Raw genomic sequence first — 21729 nt, forward strand, 5'->3', positions numbered from 1 at the left:
ATGTTAATACAATTATCAATTATTTAATTAATTGATACTATTATTTAACATTTAATGATCATTCAATAATAATAATTTTTCTTTTTACATGTTACTTTAATAATCATAAAAAGTAACAAAATAAATCAAAATACTAAAAAAAATATTAATTTGTTAAATTCAATTAACTAATTAGAAGTCTAGTCAATAGATTGATTCTCTTAACTTATAAACTTAAATTATTTCTTAATTCTATTAACTTATTAATTGTAGGATTGTCTATTAATTAATTAATTAAGATTTATCTTAGAGTGATTAGTTTAGAATAATAATAGCATAAAAAATTTTACAGTTCAATTATATTGTACTTAAAAAGTCATTTGAATGGCATATAAAAATACACGTGATTCAATCCATTTTAATTCGTTGAAATTTAAACATAATTTAAAAATTAAGCTGCAACATATTGAATCAATCTGAATTAATTTTTCAGAATTTATTTATTATTAAATTATTTTATTTTTAAAAATATTTATTATTATTTGAATTTTATTTTAGTTTTAAATTTCAAATAAGTAGTAACTCAAAAATTAAAATGAGTTTGTTAAAAAATAAAAAAATAAGAAAAGACATAATGATTAAAAGGATAAAAATATTGATAGAGAAAAATAAAATATATATATTTAATTTAAAAAATAAAAATCTAAAGTAAATAAAAGTGATGAATAAATATTTGAAGAATAAATAATTTTTATATAAAAATATAACAAAAATAATATATAATTATTATAAATACAATTTTATTTGATTTTAAGAATGAGATATAAAAATAAAAATAAATCACATATAAAATGCAATTTTTCCATTTTCGGTTTCATTAATTTTTATTTTTATTTTTATCGGTCTAGTGTTTTGAAAATGGTTTGTTTCAGTTTTAAACATCCGTAATTAAACATGATATAAACTATTTTGTTTGAAATTGTATAAATGCATAAATTCAATAGATAATAATTTATGAACATTTAGTAAATAAAATTATTTTTATCATATAAAATAAAAAATTCTGCAAAATAATTAAATAATAGAAATAAAAGTATGTATTACTATAAAAAAAAATTAATATTTAAATTGTATAAATAAATGTCTGTATTATATGAGGATAACGAATTGATGTAAAATGATATTAATGTCTAAATTTCAAGTAATATATTTGACATCGTAGATATGAGAATTTGACACATTAACGTCTTAATGTCAAATGAAAAAGTTAAATAAAATTAGTAAATGTTTATTAAAACAAGAGATGAAAATTTGTTTAAAAAGTAATCAATATATAAATTATAAGGATAGATATTTACATAAAACACGAGACTATAAAAAATAAAAAAAATATTATTAATAATATTTAAGTTATAAAATAAATACTTATTTTATTTTAAAGTTCTTTATTTAAAATTAAAAAAATCCATGTATTCAAAAAGTAAAAGAAATTATTACAAACACAATAAAGATGGTCAAGTGGATAATTCGTTTTTAAAAAATTTTAAATATTCCTATTTATTAGTTAATTATATGTTTTATTATTTTAATTATTGTTTTATTAATTTGTACTTATTTTTATAATTTTTTATATTAATTTTAGACAAATAGACCTGTTATCTTTTAATCTTTAAACAAGTCAACTTACTAACCTTCTCCTGAATTGATTATTCTAAGATATATAGCCCTAAAGAATATGTATAAATTAACTCACTTTTTTACTAACTTTTAATGAGATGGAGCGGGCTACCCTCTTTGCCACTCTTACAAAGCTTGAAAATTTTGCTCATTAAATCCATGATTAACTTGTGAACCTTAAATTCCCTTCTTAATAATTGATGTACTTAAAAAAATTAGATTAATCTTTGTAATTTAATAAATTAGACATTTAATTTAGTTTATAAAATTTGTACAATATTTTATGCATCTTTAATTTTATAGAAAATAATTTCTTTCTATAGTATTGAATTTTAAAATATGATCATATATTAATATAAAAGATAATTAAAACATAAATTTAAAACCAAAATAAATGAACTCAAAGTAAAAGATTAAAAAAAATATTTATTAAATTTTTAAAATTTTAAAAAATAAAATATTTTATTTATTCAATTAAGATTTATTTAAAATTTTTATTCTCCTTATCAATGCCGATGACTGGTAACAAGTAATATAGATTATTTATTTTTAAGAGGGGAGGAACCAATAATTCTACTCTAGGAACATTTTGAATATAAAAATATTTTTCAAAAATATAGGCTATTTCTTTTAAAGTTTAATTTGAAGGAATAAGTTAATCTTAGCTTTTAAGATTGAAAAGTTATAAGTCATGAAATGAATGAAAGAAAATTATTAATAGCTATAAGTTATAAATTAAATGTTATTTTAACAAGTTTTTCAAACACTATGAATTACGAGTCCGTATTACTTGTAAAATTTTTATATCAAAATTTTGTATAATGTATATTTTATATTTTATAATTTGATGTAAAATACAAAATTTGTGTATAGTGAGTTTTATTATGACTACTTAATGAAGTCTTTGTCACAATATAGTAATTTGTACAAATATTTCTATTTTGATTAGTAAAAATAGTAAGATAAAATTTTAATTGTTGTATTAAACATAATCAAAATTCAGAATTTAAGATATTGTACATGCATTTTATATATCGAGTATAATAATTTACAAACTATTTGTCAAAATATATGGGACTTAGAATAATAATTACATCACCAAAATAATTACATCATATATGCAAAATTATAACTCAGAACAGTCTCAACTCATACACCAACACTGAAGATTGGTCCTATTCATCAACCCGTGTCAGCTCTCTATCTCAGCCAGATCCTCTGAATCTAGACCATCATCTACACCCAGATAACGATCGCCCGAATTAGCTCTAACTTTTGTGTCAGTAACATACTCAAAGGTCCATCGGATCGGTCTTTTGAGATGATCGTGGTCGTGATAGGTAAAAAGATAAGTGAGGGTTGTTGAAGTTCTAATCGTACCTTTATACATATATACACATAAAGTCTGGTGTATTCTATTCCTAAGAAAGTCAAAAGGAATACTACAAGAGAAATACATCTCTATCATAACAAAAATCCAAGGTTCGTATTCTACAAGTACAACAAATTTAAAATAACATACTATTTGATATTCATTAAATACATAATTAAGCCTAAAATGTACGGATCTATCTACTAATCTAATTTTTTCCTGAGACTCTGTCATCTTGGTTTCTTGAAAATTTTAGTAAGGATGAGCATCTTTTCTATCATTTACAAACTTTTAACATAAAATCATAATTTTAAGGTAAATACAACACATTCAATTTCATGAATTCATATTACAAACACATTCACATCACACATAACATTCAATAATTTATTATTCATTTTCCTTCCTTTTATTCCAACACGCACTCCCAATGCACTATGATCACAAATATCGATGCCTCCAACACTTCTCAAGATCTTACTCAACTAGATAAATAGTCGCCGGTTAGCCTATGCATACAGATACAACATGTACAATAATCGGGTCCCTTAGTAAAGGCATAGTCAAGAGTCTAGTCAAGAAACGAGTATGAAGTCATGTGACACATTCATTTTCAGAAAGAGTGTTTACACATACGCGAATGTCGCTCACCACCCTACGTTTCTCCTAGATTTTCATCGTTTCTGAACTCTATACCCTATTGTATCTTTATAACTATCACACTAGATTTCATCCATATCTGACTCTTAGGTCATTCTCAGACTTATTCATAAGATTCATTCTAATTCCATTTCACTCATACACTTATTATTACAATCATAACTGTTAACTTCTTTCTTATCAATATTATTTTATCCAAACATATTTCACACAGAATCTCATAATAATCATTCAGCAAATTTCATAATATTTCACATTATACATATGAACATGTACCAACCAGTTAGTCTAAACAACTAAACAGTCCAACTCATCAAACAAACATCTTTTCATCCATTATTCACACAAAAGATATCTCAACCATCTATTCTCATACCATATTTACATAATAGTGCTCTATGGGCATAAAATAAAATTGTAATGTAACAATAAAATAAAGCTCTCCTTACCTCAAAAATATATTGAAAATGATCAAGGGTCAACTATAGAGGTTCTCTTGAATACCAAGAGATATCCATAAGAAACAAAAACAAGAAAAACGATCGGAGAAACTTAAGTTTAATCCGAAGAAACTTACTCGGAGTCACTTAACTTCAACGTCCAAGCTTAACTTTGAAGAGGAATTGGAGTTTTTGAGGCTTTTATCTGGGTGAAAGGAAGAGAGAGTTTGGAGAAAACTTGAGAGAGAGACGTGAGTTTGAAATAGAATGAATTTCTCATGCAGAAAATCTTTTAAATACTCCTTAGCATCGCGCGTTCTCGCTTGAACAAGGAACAACTCGCTTGAGCGACGACATCTCGCTTGAGCGACGAACATCTCACCTAAGCGAGATATGTAGACAATGATCTCACACTCTCTTTTCTAATATGCTCACTTAAGCGAGCTCCTTCACGCTCAATCTCGCCTGAGCGACCTATTTCGCCTGAACGAAAACCCAACTCGCTTGAGCGAGATTACATCTCGCCCGAGCGAGGTGACAGTTGGGCAACATTTATCTTATCTCGCTTAAGCGAGATAGCCCTGCAGCAAGATATTCTTGCACGCTCAATCTTGCTTGGGCGAGATTTACCTCGCCTAAGCGATATCTTCTGCATCAAAACTCTTACAAAAAATCTTTTATATTTTTCTCTAAATGCATTCTAATGTTACTTAATATTAAATAAATATAATTTACTAAAAAATGAGAAGACGGTGTTACATTACTAAAAACGATATTAAGCAATTAATAATAATAAATTTTTATTAAAAATTATTTATTATATTTTTAAACTTTGTTATATTTATTTATATATTTTTAAAAATATATTCATATTGTTTTATAAAGTAATACTAAATAAAATTGTTATCTCAAGAATATACTAATTTTTAAAAACTTATAATCTCAACTTTTAAAGTTGAGTTAATTTTAAATAATTAGCAGTATAATAATAATAATAATAATAATAATAATAATAATAATAAGCATTTATTACTCTTCATCTTTATTTTATCATTCTACTAACATTTTTAATAATGTTTTATTATTTTAGATATTAATCATTAATAAAAATGTATTAATTATCTTAAAAATAAAAAATTCATTTAATAGTTTTAAAATTTAGTAATTAGAGTTATTTTTTGAATAAAAAATATCAGAATTTAAATTTATTCTACACTTTTATATTTTCAATTTAATAAAAATGTTAATTTTGAATAAATTCTTACTGTATTTAGATAGGTTAACCAAATCCTAATTTTAATGCATCATGAATATAAAGATTCTTATATTATTAATTTGTTAAAAATTATTATAATAATAAATTTTAAATTAATTAATTTATAATTTCATATTATTGATGATATAATTAATTTTATTTTTAATTAATTTTTTTATTTTTAAATAATTTTTTAGTCTTTTTTGTAAAAAATAAATAAATAATTCATTAATATCAATAAAATTAACTATCAATCGTAAATTTATAGTGTATTTCAAAAATATCATATTAAAAATAATAAAATTAATGATTTATTAATAAATAAATTCAGTTACACAGATAATGAGTTAGTGCTTCATTAATAAAAGTTTCATGATAATTAAAAATAATAATATTTTGTATCAATTAATACATAAAAATTTATTTCTTATAATTAGATTGAAAAGAATGATAATTTTTTTAATAAAATAGACACAATTTTGAGATTGAGTTTTTCTCTCTACTTATTTGTACACTCATTATTATTATTAAAAAATGATTATTACATTACATTTATTTTTTATTTATTTTATACAAATTGTTGCTTTTTTTAATTTGATTTTATAATTTTTCATTTTAATCTCAACTGTGACAGCCTTTTGTTGGCATAAATCATAATTTTTTTTATTCATTATGACAAAATTTTGAAAGTCCTATTTAATAAATTAAATCCAATTTAATTCAAACAAAGAAATGAAAAAAAAAAAAAGACTGAATTACGAATTTTGCTTTTATTTGTTTGTCTTGCTTCTTTCTACATATAGTTTGTCTGAAAGGAGGGGCGTTGTGGCGGTGTTCAATCGTGCAGAGCTAAACTTAGAACTTCTTTCACTTTGATACTCTCTCTCTCTCTCTCCCTCTCTCTCTCTCTCTCTCTCTCGAATTGTCTCAGAAACCATGAAATCTGGCAGAGAGAAAGAGAAAGACAGCATCAGTGTGCATATGCAGACCCTCCATAGCCGTCTTTTCCAGTTCTTAAACCTTGGGACCAGGTCTTCTTTTTCATTTAAATTATCTTTTCACATACCCATCATTTGAACTTGCTCAAGTTTCAATTTTTTGGGTTTTTCAATTCGTGGGTTGTTCTTGTTCTTGACAACAGGCATTTTGATGAAAAGACAAGCAAATGGAAGTGGCACTGCGCCAACATTGAAGTGCAGAAGAATGTTATTCGATCAATGAGTGCGTTTCTTGATTTCTTATCAAGAGATGTACTTGCACTACGTCATGCTATTGTTAAGGTACATTCTTTATTCCCTTTTATTTGGAGTTCTGTCAATTGCATATGAATTTGCTTGAGTCAACGGCACTTGGCATAATTACAGTGTGTTAATTACAAGAATCAATAAATAAATAAATAAACAGAAGAAATCATTTTCTTGAATATTGAGGTAAGGCTTTAATACTCTTTGAAACTAGTTGCTAATGTCATACTATGTGAACATATATATATGTGTGTGTGTGTGTGTGGACAGGATGGTTTGTTATAGATGATTTGGTTTTACATATTTAATAACATTGGAGTATGTACTTCCCTTCATTGCTTTACTGCTTCAGGAATCTGTTGACGATGTTTTGGGAGCATTGTTATGGATTCTTCAATGCAAAAATGGGTCTTTGTTAAGCATGGCGTCAAATGTTGCAGTGAAGTTGGTTAGTGTTTTGCCAAATCAACTATTGCAACCACATGTGTTGGATCTTGTTTATTGTCTGTCATCCTTGCTATCTTCACATCAAGTAGAAGTCGCAATACCCTGTGCAACTGCTTTAAAATTGATAATATCAAATTTGAGTGCTACAAATGAGAAGGCAGTTATGAAAGCATTGAAAGAAACAGAGAGTTCTATTCGTATTGTTGGAAATATAAAAGATTTTGCTGAAGGTACAAAGAAAATTGAGTATTTTGAAGAGATGACTTCGCTTTTGAGCATGATACTGTGGCGGTGGCCTCCATCTAGGTTCCCTGTTTTTAATGATGTTAAACTGATGAAAGGTTTAGCAAACATGCATACAAGGACCGATAGTTCTATTAAAATTGCACTTTTAAGGCTATACACATCTTTAGGTATTAAAATAACCCTCCACCCTCCTCCTCAACATTATCTTCTGTTCTCAGGTATTTAGATAAATTAAGTTACTATTTTTGTTACCAGCATTATGTGACTCTGTAGCAAGAAAGCTTCTAGAGGATGGAGAAGCATTTCTACAAATGGTTGTGCAGGCGATGGGAGAATCAAACCCTCATGTTGTTCGAATAGAGGGATTTAGGCTTGCTCAATGTTTATTGGTAACAGTTCATTGTTCTCTAACATAACATGTAATATATAGTATTGTTCCTAACAAAGACTGATTTTATCTGTTCAGAGATCACAAGAGAATTGTGTAAAAGTGGTAGGCTTTTGTGGTGATGCACTTGTTGATGCCATAATTTGTGGGATGAGAAAAACAGGGCCAAGTTCTAAAAGAGTTGGTAACAACCATGGTTCTTTATTAGAGGAAGCATGCCGGTTGGCTCTAATAACTCGTTGGGCTGGTGATCATCATACCATCTTTTGGAAACAAGGAATTGCTGGAGCCCTTATTAATCTTCTGGTTGAAAATATTCAAGAGAAGCAAGACCTATCGTCTGAACCTGCCTTGTCATTGGAAAAGCAAATATCCGTGGCACAAAACAGATTAAAAGCCAATTATCGTCTTGGTACAAATTATCTGTGGGACATTCTTGGGTGGCTTACATTTCATTGTGGAGAAAATTTGAACCCTCAGATCCATGGAACTCAGCTCCAGATCAACTTTCTAATTACATGTGCATGGTAATTGAATTCCTTCCATATCATTTCTTGATGGCTTTAACATGGGGATACACATTGATGTTATAATGTGTCCTGTGTCTCATTTTCTTACTACTACTGTTGATTATATTTCTGAAATTTTTATAGCTGAATGTTTGATACACCTTCATTGTGTTGATGCTCTCCAAATTTACTCATTCTTATTTCCTCTTTGTCTACAGCTTGACTTTTGTGGATACACTTGAAAAATGGTGCCGAATATTTCTAAAGGATATTGTTGATCATTTTCAAAGTGAACCAATATCAAGGGCTGTTCTAATGATGATTCATTCTCCATGTAATCACATCTCTTCGCATGCTAGATTTGTATTATCAGATATACTGAAGTTGAAAAGCTTGTCCTTCTTCAGAAAGTTAATGCATACCCTACATTATTCATCATCCCTAGAAAGCTATGGGACATTAGATAAACTTCAAATGGTTGTCAATTTAATTGGAATAACATGTCTTGCAAGTTTACCACAGTATCAAAGCTGTATCACTGAGAGCAAGGGAATAAAGGCCATTGTTCTTCTTGTGAAACGATGCTTAAGTAATGAAATTCATGTGGAAAGGCCAAGCTTCACCCCTTATTTGTATACAACAATCCATGAAAGGTCTTGTTGCTCTATTCATAAAGATTGGGAAGGTTCCAATATTCTCTTATTTTATGGGTTGTGGGGCTTAGCTGATGTTCTTCATCAGTGTGGCCTTCTACCAGATAATCCTCAGCAATTTTGTACAGAGGTTATGGACATTAAAGGTCAGTTAGTTAGCAAACTTCATGAGATCTGTAGTAGCAACTCTTTCAGTCATGGAGTGAGATGGTATGCTGCTTATATTTTAAGTTATTTTGGATTTTATGGTTTCCCAAATGAATTCGCCATACGGATTGGGAAATATCTTAATAAAGAAGAATGCTCAGATATGCAACTCATTGTAGCAAATGGGGTTTCTGTGAATGTTCATGGTGTTATTCTTGCTGTTCGATGTCCATCACTGCTGCCTCCTCAATTGTTACCCAGTGGCAAGAGTTCTGAAGAGGTAACAGATAAGTTTGTCAAAGAGACTGTGAAAGAATTTCGGTTATCTCCTCATGTTGATTATGAAGCATTGGCGTTGCTGTTGCAATATGTATACTTGGGATGCTTAAAGACAGGAGAAGAAACTGTTGAGAAACTGAAAATTCTTGCTAAGCGCTGCAATCAACAACCTTTCTTGCAAATGCTTTGTAGACAACGTCCAAAGTGGGGCACGCCTTTCCCCAACTTCAATCTTACTTCATCTCTTTATTCAGCTGGAAGTTGCTTCTCGTATGGTTTGCTTCTTGATTAGCTACTTATAAATATCTTGAGATTGCATGTGAGTTTGTTAATTCACAAATTAACAAACATTTTCTTTTTCATTTTTGTCTATTTTCATCTTTATTTCCTGTAATCTGTCCATTAATGTGCAAATTAATAGCTTTAGTTTCATTCAATGTTTTTCTAGTAGAGTTAGGTTGAGTTGCTCAAAGGATTATTGAATTTGGAAGCAGTTGCTAAATGCAATTGTATGCAATTGTATCATAAAGTATATGGTGAAATAACTATTAGGCAAACTTACTGATTGGAGCTTGTTTATTGATTAGATATTCATTGCCTTGTGATTTAAGGAAAGTAAAGGGTTTATGCACAATGAAGAATAGAAACAGTGATATTGCTAACATTTGTTTGAAGAATTTGGGAAAGCAATTCTGATTTTGTCAATTTCTCTTTCCAGGGATGTCATATTGGAAGCTAAATCAAATAAACTTACTGGGTGGACATGCGACATTTGTTCCCACATAGTACCCCATTTGCATGCTCACAAAGTTATATTGCAGTCTGGCTCTGATTATTTGCAAGGTTTATTCCGGTCAGGAATGCAAGAAAGGTGATTATTGATCAAGAAATTGTTAATTTATGTATTTTACAGTTTTTCAATATACAAATGATGAAAATGGCCCCAAAAGTTTAAATCAAATGTTAAATTAATCTGTAGGTCCCTCAACTTTTGGAGATTTTTTAGTGCCTAAGCTTTAAACGATTGTAAATATAGGTCCATGAACTTTTTAATTGGGTCCTTGACAACATTTTCTGATAAGGTTCTGCATAGTACAGGGACCTGATTAAAATTTTTTAAATAGTTCAGGGACTTGTGTATAATTAAACACTAGTAATTTGGTCCCTCAACTATTTAATAATTTTTAATTATGTCCCTATACTTAGTGGAACCTTAACGCAAGGATCCAATTGAAAATGATTTAAAAGTTTAGAGACCTATAATTGCAAAACTTTCAAGTATAGGGACTTATTTTAAATTTCCCGAATAGTTTAGGGACCCTGATTAATTTGACCTAAATGAAGAGCTTTGCCTATTATTGAAGCAGGAGCCCATGAAAAATTAAAGAATATGTACATGGTAAAAAAGGCAGACATACATGGTAAAAAATTCTCTGTTGACCATTCTCTTTATGGCATATTCTAATAAAATGGTATTTGGAAACTCACTGAATTATAATTTAATCTAAGAACTAATTGGAAACTCACTGAGTAATAATTAATTTAATCTGTTGTCATCTTGGTTTGCTTTGTTAAGTTAACTTCATTGGACATCTTTGGAAGTTATAAGCAAGGATTTTCTATGTTTGATACGAAACTATCCAAGCCTTCTCTGTTTGCTTTAATTTCTGTATTCCCCTAAGGACCTGTCTTAAATGTTATTCATTCTTGCAGTCATTCACAAATCATAAAGGTTGATATTAGCTGGGAAGCATTGATTAAACTAGTACAGTGGTTTTATTCTGCTGAGCTGCCTAATCCTCCCTCTGGATGTTTATGGGATAATATGGATGATGAAGAAAAGCTATTAAATCTACAACCGTATGTGGAGATTTGTTGGCTTGCCGAGTTCTGGATTTTGGAAAATATTGAAGAACCTTGCTTGAATGTGATTATGTCTCGTCTGGATACTTCCAGGAAGTTGTCCATTAAAATAATCAAAATGGCTTATAATCTCTCTTTGTGGAAGTTGGTTGACTTTATAGCAAAACTCATGGCTGGTTCTTATAGTCAATTACGAGATTCTGGTGAAATTGAGGAATTTGATGATGTGCTGGTGAACTTAATTACTTCTGCTTCTATTTTTGATCATGGCAAAGATTGCTAGGTGATTTAAGTTTCTTCATGATTCACAGTGATGAGATTCAGGAGCCCATGTACCATAACTTTTTAGAAGCTGAAAACTTTCATCATATTAGGTATGCTGACATTTCTGTCAAATTACTTTTGATTTTGAAGGTTTTAAGTAGAGCCAGAATATAAAGGTTTTCAAAGCAACCCTTGTTATGATTTAATTATTTAAATTGTGATATTTTTCCTTAAAATATTATTTTTAATTCTAAAATTACTATTTTTGTTTTAATATGAATTCCAAGAATTTCTAACCTCTGTAATTCATTGAACTCATAATCCTGCTAATATGTTTGCTATAGAGGGAGCTAATGGTCCTATTTTATATTTGTCTTCCCCATTTTATATGGATGATTTATGTAGTTACAACTTTTTTAGTGTCATTAATGTGTCTTGAATCTTTATACTATGTTTCATTTTATTAGTTATACAATAATGTATATGATTATAAAATGTCAATATATAGATATATTTAATTTTTATTATTGTTTTAGCAATAACCATGAATCTTACGATTCACTTCACAATTCAAAAAATAGGTTTTTTTATTCACTATTCAAATCTGGATTTAACTACCATATGTAGGGGTTTTCTTGTCAATTTCCACATCTGATATTAAGTTTTTTAGAAAGCAGAGAAGACACATCAGATATTGATCTTATCCCATGACAAGTGTCAGTGTAAAGAGACACTACAACAGGGACCAATAAATTAGGTTGGTGAGAAGATAGAAAGCAAAAGAAAGGAGCAGGGAGATGGGGAGATCAAGTGAGGAGGCAGAGATTTGTTTGCATTGTTAATAAGTGCATGTTTGAGTAACCTAAATTTTTCTTTGTTTTCAAAAGATTTCTGATGTGATTATATGATATTTTCAACGCAAAATAAGCCAATCCGAACACATGTTTATGACCATGTGATTTATTACTACTTGTCTGTCTCATCCATATATTGTAGGCAAATGGAAGAATATTGGACCTGAGGTGTGCTCCATGCTCCATTGTTCAAAGTAAACAAGAGGATTTGTTTTGGTGAAGGTTAGAGAAAATTTGTTCCTCCTTTTGGTCTCTGAATTTTTAGAATACTCTGTCACTTAGTCGTCCCTTATAAAACAATTCATGCTTGTTTGATCAATCATTTATCTTTTTGAGCAGCTTTCTTTCATATAATGTGCAGCTGAAGATATCATGTCATTTGATCAATCATCAGGTCAAAACTTAGTCTTCAAATGATTTTAGTCATTCATGAGTTCTACCATCCTCCATCTAATTTTTTGGTAGGTACTTTTCTTTTATTGTGAAAACACATTCTGTCTAGTTATTCTTTTCATATTATTATTAATAGGGTACTCGTAAAGCAAGCAATCTACTTTTAGAAATTTTCTACCCTGTTCCAGTTACACAGTATGTCACACACCAGTAAAATACTATTTTGAAGACTTTCTCAGCTAGTAATAATTGAAAACAAATAATGTAATTTTCTATTTGGTTCATCTATGAAAATTGGGTAGTGATGTGTTTTCTTTTTTAATTTGTCTAGGTTATGGTTACAAGTAACATAGTTAGGTTGCCATAGAAAAGAAAACTATAGCCATGTTGTAGAAGGAATTAATAATTTCATTTGATTTATTTCTTCCAACCAAATTTTATGTACGTGGGACACAGAATCTTCAAATGGTCTCCCAAATTTAACCTGATTGATCCAGCCAAGAATTGGCACTATTGGAATAAGCTTACACATCAAAATTAATAAGCAAAATCATCACACGATGCTGAATTATTTAAATGAACATTATTGCTCTCCCTTTTTTTGGCATATTTTGGTCTTGCTCAACTAACAAACATTTATCTGACTAAACTAGCATTTAGAAAAGGAATATATGTTTAGTTGCCCCTCCAAAATGACACAAGGCTTGATCGTTGCTATTGCATGAGTTATTTTACTTTACTATTATTATAATTTTAACTACATGCTTCAGTCATGTAGCTATATTACATGAAAACTTTTCATGGATATGAAAACAGTTGTATAAAAGGCTTCTGTTCTTCATTCAACTTTCTTAGTTTTCATTCAGCTAAAAACTATAAACACCTATGAAGAACGAAAAATTCATTGAATCAAGTAAACAATGCTCTCCTTGATGTGTTTCTTGGAAGCTTAATTATGGATAGGAATGTTTAACCAAATTAAGTCGGAATGGCCCACTTGTAATGCAGGTGTCCTTGTGAATGCAAATTATTCAGTTAGCAATTAGGGTTTTAGAGGTGGCGGATAAAGCAGAATATGCCCTAGTTTTGATGAAATTTGCAACATAAGTTATGTGATATATTAGACATCATTAAATTTTTTTATGCTTTGTATTTTAACATAGATTGCTGATTTTCAGGTAGTTGCTCCAAACTAAAGCTTGTGAAGCATTTGTTAAGTCAGATTCAAGAAAGTTCAGTGCTGAATGATGCTGAGATTTTAGAATAAGTTTTGACAAGCTCATTGGGGTTTATACACCTCATTGTTGACTCGTATAAAAGTACATAAAATAAGTACGACTATCTTGTCATAGGTTGATGTAGTTATCCGAGCGAATATGGCCAATAAGCTCAATAATGTGTTTAAATAAAATTGACACCAGTACCACCATTTTACATGATTTGTATTTTGTGTAATTTTCTCTTGTTTTGTCATTGATCTGCAGTTGGAATTTTTTCTTATTTTTTAGGTTGATATAACTTAATCTGCTTTAGATTATATATTAGATATTAGAGATTGATACTACTATATATGTCAAAGCTCTATATAGAAAAATAGATGTATTTTCTTAGCTATTTTGCTTAATGGCTCAGTTTCAAGCAAAATTGGAACCAACATTATGTTATTTCTATAATTGTTACATTAACGCAGAAATGTAGCATTTCCGTACGATTATTTTATAATTTTATTGGCACTCACTACCATCACGCACTAATCTTTCTTCTTGCACAGAATGAATTTATTGTTAATAGCGAAGAGGGGAATAAAGCAAGGAAAAACTAACTAAAATCACAAGGCTCAATAATTCTTACCCTTTATTCCTTTCTAATTTTTTTTGACACGTATGTAGATATCATTTATGCATTTCAGTGTAGACATGATCAAAGAAATCATACAAATATATACAAGATATAATATTGAAAGAAAAGATTGAAGGAAAACCAGGATCAAATCCATTAACCATTTCAGTCCAGAAGTCAAACACAGGGTCAAGAAACATCCATTACATCTGTAAACCATATGCGTTAACTTCAATGATTCAAAAATTCCATATAACTAATAGTAGCCAGGTGCAACAGCAAATTGCCAAAATCATTCATAAGTAGAACATTATATTCAAGACAAACCAAGGTGAGGACAACAAAGAGACCAATAATAGTCCAATTTACTGAAACAGAATTATGATACAAGAAAAAACTACACGTCTACACCAATAGAATATTAAGGAGAGGAAACTATAACCACGACACAAGGTTAACATTTATTCTTAGGCATGCCAATGCCACCTTGTTGACTGGTTAAAATGGTGCACCCCACAATGCTACTTCAATTTGGACATGTGATACCAATAAAAAGGTAGATATGAAGTATGAACACAACCACAATCCCATGTCTGTATGATAATATAAAGGAACATGGGAATCCAACTTAAACCTAACCCGGACATACTACTACCTACTAACTGTGCTCTAGAAACCACAAACTGAGTAACAAGAAGCTCCCCTGTCAAAAGAAAAAAGACAAGACAAGAGGAACAAATCAAGCCAAGTCTATGATAATACACAATGGGCCTGATTATGGCAATATAACAAGATATGAAGGGGCTAAAACTCCTAAGGTAGATGCACCTGATACTTCCACAACAGACCGCTTCAAAGTATTTAGACACACAAGGTTGTCCCTATAAAAATTACTGTCATTCTATTTTGAAAACAGTTCCTGCAATGAAGGTCCAATTATCTAAGTAACTCAGAATTGCCATTAAATCCAACTACAGGTATAGAGCGCTGAGCAAAATCAAGTAATAGTTTTTTCTGGCGCTCATCGGTGTGAGGTAGACTTGCCCGTAATAGCTCAACTGGCATTTCCTTACTAATAGCTTTTGCAGCATCAGGTCCAATGACAGACATATTTGGAGTCCCCTGTATGAGGAATGATTGCATGATACCATCATACTTGTTCACACAATACTTCGTCAGAAAACCAAAGAATTCATCAAATGTAGCCTGCCAAAGCGATCGATTTGCAATATTGTAGTTGCTAGCAGCATGAGGATCAGTTAGAAGTTCAGTTGCCCTCTCAAGCAGAGATGCTAAAATAAGGGAAGCCCCATCTCCAGCAGAACTTCCAAGGGGACGTAAGGGAGGCTGCTCAGAAGAACAAACAACTGCTGCTAGACAAGCACTTAATGCACTGAGATCCATTCCGCGGATGCACTTTGAAACCACCTTTGCAAGGTTAATTACAGATTCAGCTGCAGCAGGATCAGAGGGAAGGCCACCAAATAAGAACCTTAAATGACGAGAGATGGCCATGCAGACTATTCGCATTAGCTCACCACCTGGAAAAAGCAGTTGAAGGTACTTAGCAAGTAGCTTTCGACCCTTGGGTAGAGAAATGATCCTGAGAAAAACAAAGTCCTCTTGTGCAGCAAGTGTAACTGTACGTCCATTCTTTCCCAGTGGATCAACTAATTGAAGTGAGGCAGCAAGTCCTTCCAGAAGACCTTGCCGTTTTCGTTTTAACTGAATCCCACCATCTTGAAGCTGATTAAACTGTAGAAAACGATCAATATCATCCACATCAAGAAGAAGGCAGATACCATCTTCAATGGTGACTCTAGCTGCAAGCATTGGTTCCTGTTCAAGGGGCTTCTCAGAAATGTTCTGCTCAGGGCTACCAGCAGGAGAGGAATTAGGAGGATCAACTTCTAGTAGAGGACGGGGCCTGCGAATTGATGAGAATGGAACCCTCCCTAGAGCATCGACCTGAAGAAAAGCATGTGGTTCAGCATTAGAAGAGGGTCGTAGAGGTAGTTCCCTTATTTGAGTTGGACAAAAGTGATGCCTCAATTTAGCACCAGAAGTTTTTTTTGCAAGACAGGCTTGGTGGTAATAATCATCAACATATGGATCATTACTGTGTGTTGCTGCAAGCTGCATTCTAAGAATATTCTCAATTTCCTCAGTTGTCATATGCTTAGACCTAAATCGGGGCCATCCACTATTGCCTCTCTGCCCAATCATATCAAGACCCTGTGGAGAAAACCGGATATTTTGTCTACCTATTTGAGCTGATTTTGGCATTTGATCCCTCAGTTCCATCAGCCCAAGCATCTGGTCATATTTGTTAATCATGGGAATACCTGAGGAAATATTTGGATGATCTCCAGGATATAACCCTGCCTGGTTTACCAATTGATTCTGTATTATCTTATTAAGAGGGGGACCAGTAGGAAATTGGCGCATGTTTCCACTAAAAGGTGGCCCGTGGTTTAATCCACTCAATGGTAGTGCAGAACTGGAGAAATGGGAACGATTTTGAGGTGATGATGCCATCTGAGCATGATAAGGAATGTTTAGGTGGCCTGCATTATGACTTAGAGAAGCCTGCTGAGATCTGCTACCAGGGGGAGGATAAGAAGTAAATGAAGAGTTTGGTACCAAAATTGGTTCACTTGAAAAATGAGGAAATTCCTGCTGCTTGTCAGGATAAAAAGTTCTCTGCAAGGGCTTTGACTCTTGTAAGTGTGCAATGGAGGAATGTGGCTGTGACGACCATCGTTTGCCATCCTGAGTAGTTTCAGTACCATAAAAATGCTGATCAAACCAATTGGGAGCTGATTCACTAGAGCAATGTTGAAGGTGGTGATGTTGTTGCTGTCTTTGCTGCTCAGGATATGAAGAAGTTCTGTACAAGGGCTTTGCTTCATGCAAATGGGAAAGAGAAGAACGAGGCTGTGATGACACTTTTCTGCTATCCAGAGAACTTTCACTATCATAATTATTCTGGTCATACCAGTTAAGAACGTCATCCCTGTGTGCCCAATCAGCTGAAGAGTCTGAATAAAGTATAAGATTATAAATAATTTAGGTCAAGTGAAAACAGATTGCAAACAGAGACAAAGGAGGAATAAAACTGCAAAAAGCCCAAATAACAGTCACTTTGAACACATAACATACATCACCTTGTCTTAAATTTTAAAAAATATAAAATTCTGCGTGCAAGCATAGGTCTATAACCAGCAATAGCATGGGTCTGATCAATCTATGCTAATGAAAAGGGGGATGAGGGTTTCTGCAACAACATTATTCATGACTTGATGATCTTTTAAGTAGAAAAGAAATAACATTGTATCTTGGAAAAGTAAGAACCAAAATGTGGTAGCTAGGTCCACTGCAGAGGCTCAATAACAAGCAATGGTAACAGCCACTTGTAAAATCATATAGAGTGGGAAAAGGAGTTAGATCATGAGTACAAAGTTTCAAAATGTTGATCATATTAGTTCATGAGTACAAAGTTTCAAAATGTTGATCATATTAAGTTCCATTATGACAATCAAGTAGTTTTACTTATTGTCTCACATCTAATTTTACATAAGGACCAAATACATATAAATTGATGGTCACTTTGTCCAGGAAAATGTTCTTCCCAAGGATCACCATTGAGTTTATTAACTATTAATCAGTTAGCACGTATCCTTACAGAAGTCTTGTTGGGATCTTTAAGCCACTTGATTTGTGATAAGATTGATGTCATATGATATATGCTCTAGCTTGAGGGGGTGTATTGTAAATCATATCATGCTGAGGATGTCCTCAACCAATTCAGAATCCCACCTCCCTTCAAGGTAAACAAAGGCCAACTCCAAATATACCATTCCAGCTTTCAAGTATTAATTCTAAAGCCTAACAGCTAGTTCGTAGCTTACACTTCATACAAACAACTACTAGGCAAAAGACAGCATCAAAGTATAATGGAAGAACATTAATTACAATGTTACATAATTAAAAAATTTAAAACTAATGCATACAAGGGTCATTATTATGTTTTGATAAAAGAAAAAGCAAACAGGTAAATTCTTTACAGTTGCTTTACTCACTTTCTCTTGTTCCCCGTTCACCAATAAATCCTGTGCTGTTTGGTCCACTTACAACCTTGTTCAACTGAAATTAAACAAATAAAAAAAGGATGAATCTTTATAATCATTCTTAGAGATGAGCATTATTATCAAAATTATAACAAACTGAATCACAAAAGTGAGCACATAAGGGACACATTAAAAAAGGATAAAAGAACTAAATTTTGTGTTTGAGTCTTTGGGATAGAACTTGTCAGTTTAGTTGATGACATATACAGTTGAATAAGCTTGAAATGCCAAAAGAATCGTGTTAAGAAGAGTACCATTTCATTTAACCAACTCTTCCAATTTTCCTCAAAAGTCTAAAATCCATGAACACAAGATTGCATATCATAATTTTCTCCCACAATATCAATCACCAGCAATATGATTTATCTCCTTGGTCCATACTAAGTTACTAACTCTAAACAGAAACACAGATAAGCCACATTTTTATCCAATAGAAAAATTCTAAATTAAACATGTGATGAAAATTTCATCTATCCAAAAGTTGCTTGATCCACACCATATTGATTTATAGGAATGACATAGTCATCAATCTTGGATAGTGACACATAGCAGTTGAAGCCAAAAATGCTACATAGGATAGCGCATAGTAGGATGACTGTTATTTAGAAATCTTACATACAAATTAAACAACTAATACTATATATATATATATATATATATATATATATATATATCATTAACAGCATAATGTCCACATTTACCTCTTTCTCCAACACATGCCTTAACTCATAATTGGATCATTACAGGTCATTCAAATTACAAAAAATATATACTTTTATGTAAAATATAAATGCATAACTTATCAATTTTTAATGAATGCATGCAGATTAAGATATTGTCATCACGAGAATATTCAGTCAGTTATCTAACAAAATCTTAAACGTTCAAAGAGGGTGTGTAGTATCAAAATTTAACTGCCTTACCTTCCAAAATGTAGTGCTAAGATCATCAATATCAGAAAGAGATTTTACATCCTCAGCCTGCAAAGCGAAAGAAAATGTAAGTCAACAAAAATTCTAGCACTATATCCATAAAATATAAATGACTAGCCCCAATTAACATACATTGATTTCTTTTCTTCTTTTTTATTTTTTTGGGGCGGGGGGGGGGGGATTATGGTAAAAGCCATAAAATCTACATGTTTATATTTCAAATTATTCTGGACGGTGACACAAAAAAATTTAAGTTTAAAAGAAATGGTGGAAAGAATGGTGAAATCAACCTCTTCTCTATTGAGAATGAACTCCTCCTCATTAGACTCAGGCAAATCATCGTCATCTTCTAACCCTCCCAATTCAACTTCATGAACGACAGCATCTTGACCGAAAAATGCATATTGCGATGCATCAAAAACAGCTTCATCTACAAAGAACTAAAAATTTTCAATCATAGATCCCCCACAATTTCTTCGAACTATTTAACATTAAAAGTACAGGATGCACTCTGGCACATAGCAGAGCCCTCCCGTGTGACTGAGCCACCCAAAAAATAACAAAAAGTCAAAAAATACACTGGTAAAATACAAAAGTTATTTCAGTATCTAAAGCCAAGAAAATGGCATAATAATTTTAATTTTGAAAAGCACGAAAATATTGTTGGAAGTGCAGCAACTCTTTCATTGAAATGGAGAAAGATATTGATGAAAATAATATTTTAAAACCAGGCATTGACATCCAGAGAAACTGCTCTTAACTTAATTAGACTTTCCTGAATCAACAACCAAAGTAAAGTAGACAGAGAGAACCATTATGCAGCCACCAAACACTATGGTCATCAACTAAAGCAGTCAACAACAGCATAGACCTAAAGATGCCAAAAAATATCAATTCATGTTGAAAAATAAAAAAGGTAAGCTCTCTAAAATTTGCAAGAGTTTAAACTACAGCTGAAGGTTTTGATTCAGCTACTCAGCAGGCCATGCAAAATCTTACCAACCAACACTTGAAACGCAAAAATATGAAACCCATACTAAAAATAATGGGTCAACTTTCCTATAATTCAAATCAAATAATTGCTAACATAGAGCAGATCTATACGAACGAGTTGAATCAAAGAACACAAAAACGAATAGCCATCAACGAAAGGGTTAACAAGAGAGAGAAGGTAATCATAGAAGATGAAGCAAACCTGTGGAAACATTCCCTAGTGGTCTAGGATCATCTGTGTTGGGAGCCCCCTCAACATCAACCCCAGCCCCAAACCCATCCATATCCACCATGAAAAGCGAAGAGAAAAAAGAAACCAATATGAAAACAAATTGAAACAAAAAACACTATTTCTTTCTCAGAGTAAAACCCAAAACTTAAAACGAAGCGGATGGGAAAGATGAAGAAGACATGTGCCAATAATTGAGTACATGAAAAAATAAAAATAAAGAGGTTTCGATTTAGATCAAAGCCGAACAGAAGAAAGAGAAAAGAGAGAGAGAGAGAGAGAGAGGGAACCCTACAAATGCCAAGGGGATATTGATTGAGATTTATTTCAGAATTGTTTTTTTGTACCCTAAGAACCCTAAAACGGGAGCTAGAATACCACTGATCGATAATTGGGTTTTTAAATAGCAGTTACGGATGCAGATGGGATTTATTTTATATCAGTAATTTTTTATTCAAAATATAAAATTTAATATAATTAAATATATTAATACTGTTAAAGACCCCTTTGACTACGGAAAAATAAGATAATTGTAAAAAAAGTGAATAAAGATAAAATAAGATAAAAAAAAGTGTAAGCTTTTATTTTATCTTACATTTAATATATATTATGATAAAGAAATAAATAATATTAAGTCATTAGATAAATAAAAATAATAATAAAATAACATATAAATTATATTAAATGATAAAATTGTTTTTTATTAAAATTAATATAACTTTTAAAAAATATTTAATATATTATCTTTTTAATAAATATATATATTAAAAAAATTTAAATTGTTTTATGTACATATAATATTAAAATTTTGTTATTAAATTATAATAATTTTTTTTATTTTTTATTATTGAAATATAATGTGTATGTCTCTTATGTCTTTTTCTGAAACTACGATATCTTTATATTATAATAATAATAATAATAATAATAATAATA

General features: G+C 30.9%; 2 protein-coding genes across 5 annotated transcripts; one reads left to right on the forward strand and one right to left on the reverse strand.

The window, feature by feature from the left end:
- The first annotated feature begins 6214 nt into the window (after positions 1 to 6214).
- LOC113853576 (BTB/POZ domain-containing protein At1g04390) lies at positions 6215 to 14119 on the forward strand. 3 transcript variants are annotated; one of them, XM_027484017.1, is made up of 11 exons: positions 6215 to 6414; positions 6525 to 6663; positions 6980 to 7487; positions 7576 to 7709; positions 7787 to 8235; positions 8436 to 9566; positions 10015 to 10167; positions 11010 to 11533; positions 12420 to 12499; positions 12639 to 12738; positions 13849 to 14119. In XM_027484017.1, the coding sequence occupies exons 1-8, from the start codon at positions 6320 to 6322 to the stop codon at positions 11440 to 11442; spliced, it is 3042 nt and encodes a 1013-aa protein (XP_027339818.1). In that variant the 5' UTR covers positions 6215 to 6319; the 3' UTR covers positions 11443 to 11533; positions 12420 to 12499; positions 12639 to 12738; positions 13849 to 14119. The 3 variants fall into 3 exon arrangements, with proteins under 3 accessions (XP_027339818.1, XP_027339817.1, XP_027339819.1); XM_027484016.1 differs by having other exon boundaries at positions 6290 to 6414; positions 12617 to 12682; positions 13849 to 13959; XM_027484018.1 differs by lacking the exons at positions 11010 to 11533; positions 12420 to 12499; positions 12639 to 12738; positions 13849 to 14119 and having other exon boundaries at positions 6290 to 6414; positions 8436 to 9615; positions 10015 to 10124.
- A 59-nt stretch (positions 14120 to 14178) lies between these two features.
- Positions 14179 to 21198, reverse strand: LOC113853577 (protein PAT1 homolog). 2 transcript variants are annotated; one of them, XM_027484019.1, is made up of 5 exons: positions 20767 to 21198; positions 19862 to 20001; positions 19563 to 19619; positions 18592 to 18655; positions 14179 to 17550 (listed from the first exon to the last, which is right to left on the reverse strand). In XM_027484019.1, the coding sequence occupies exons 1-5, from the start codon at positions 20855 to 20857 to the stop codon at positions 15446 to 15448; spliced, it is 2457 nt and encodes an 818-aa protein (XP_027339820.1). In that variant the 5' UTR covers positions 20858 to 21198; the 3' UTR covers positions 14179 to 15445. The 2 variants fall into 2 exon arrangements, with proteins under 2 accessions (XP_027339820.1, XP_027339821.1); XM_027484020.1 differs by having other exon boundaries at positions 14644 to 17550; positions 19862 to 20011; positions 20767 to 21114.
- Positions 21199 to 21729: the final 531 nt, after the last annotated feature.

Source organism: Abrus precatorius, unplaced genomic scaffold, assembly GCF_003935025.1.
Source record: "Abrus precatorius isolate BTA unplaced genomic scaffold, Abrus_2018 Scaffold11, whole genome shotgun sequence".
NCBI lineage: Eukaryota > Viridiplantae > Streptophyta > Magnoliopsida > Fabales > Fabaceae > Abrus > Abrus precatorius.

Excerpts from the sequence above, each read along its gene's own strand:
- LOC113853576 (XM_027484017.1), top strand. The coding sequence starts at position 6,320 with ATGAAATCTGGCAGAGAGAAAGAGAAAGACAGCATCAGTGTGCATATG. Across the intron at positions 6,664-6,979 it reads TACGTCATGCTATTGTTAAG|GAATCTGTTGACGATGTTTT; the intron begins GTACATTCTTTA and ends TTACTGCTTCAG. Across the intron at positions 9,567-10,014 it reads TCAGCTGGAAGTTGCTTCTC|GGATGTCATATTGGAAGCTA; the intron begins GTATGGTTTGCT and ends TTCTCTTTCCAG.
- LOC113853577 (XM_027484019.1), bottom strand. The coding sequence starts at position 20,857 with ATGGTGGATATGGATGGGTTTGGGGCTGGGGTTGATGTTGAGGGGGCT. Across the intron at positions 20,002-20,766 it reads ACTAGGGAATGTTTCCACAG|ATGAAGCTGTTTTTGATGCA; the intron begins GTTTGCTTCATC and ends AGTTCTTTGTAG. Across the intron at positions 17,551-18,591 it reads TGAACGGGGAACAAGAGAAA|ACTCTTCAGCTGATTGGGCA; the intron begins GTGAGTAAAGCA and ends TACTTTATTCAG.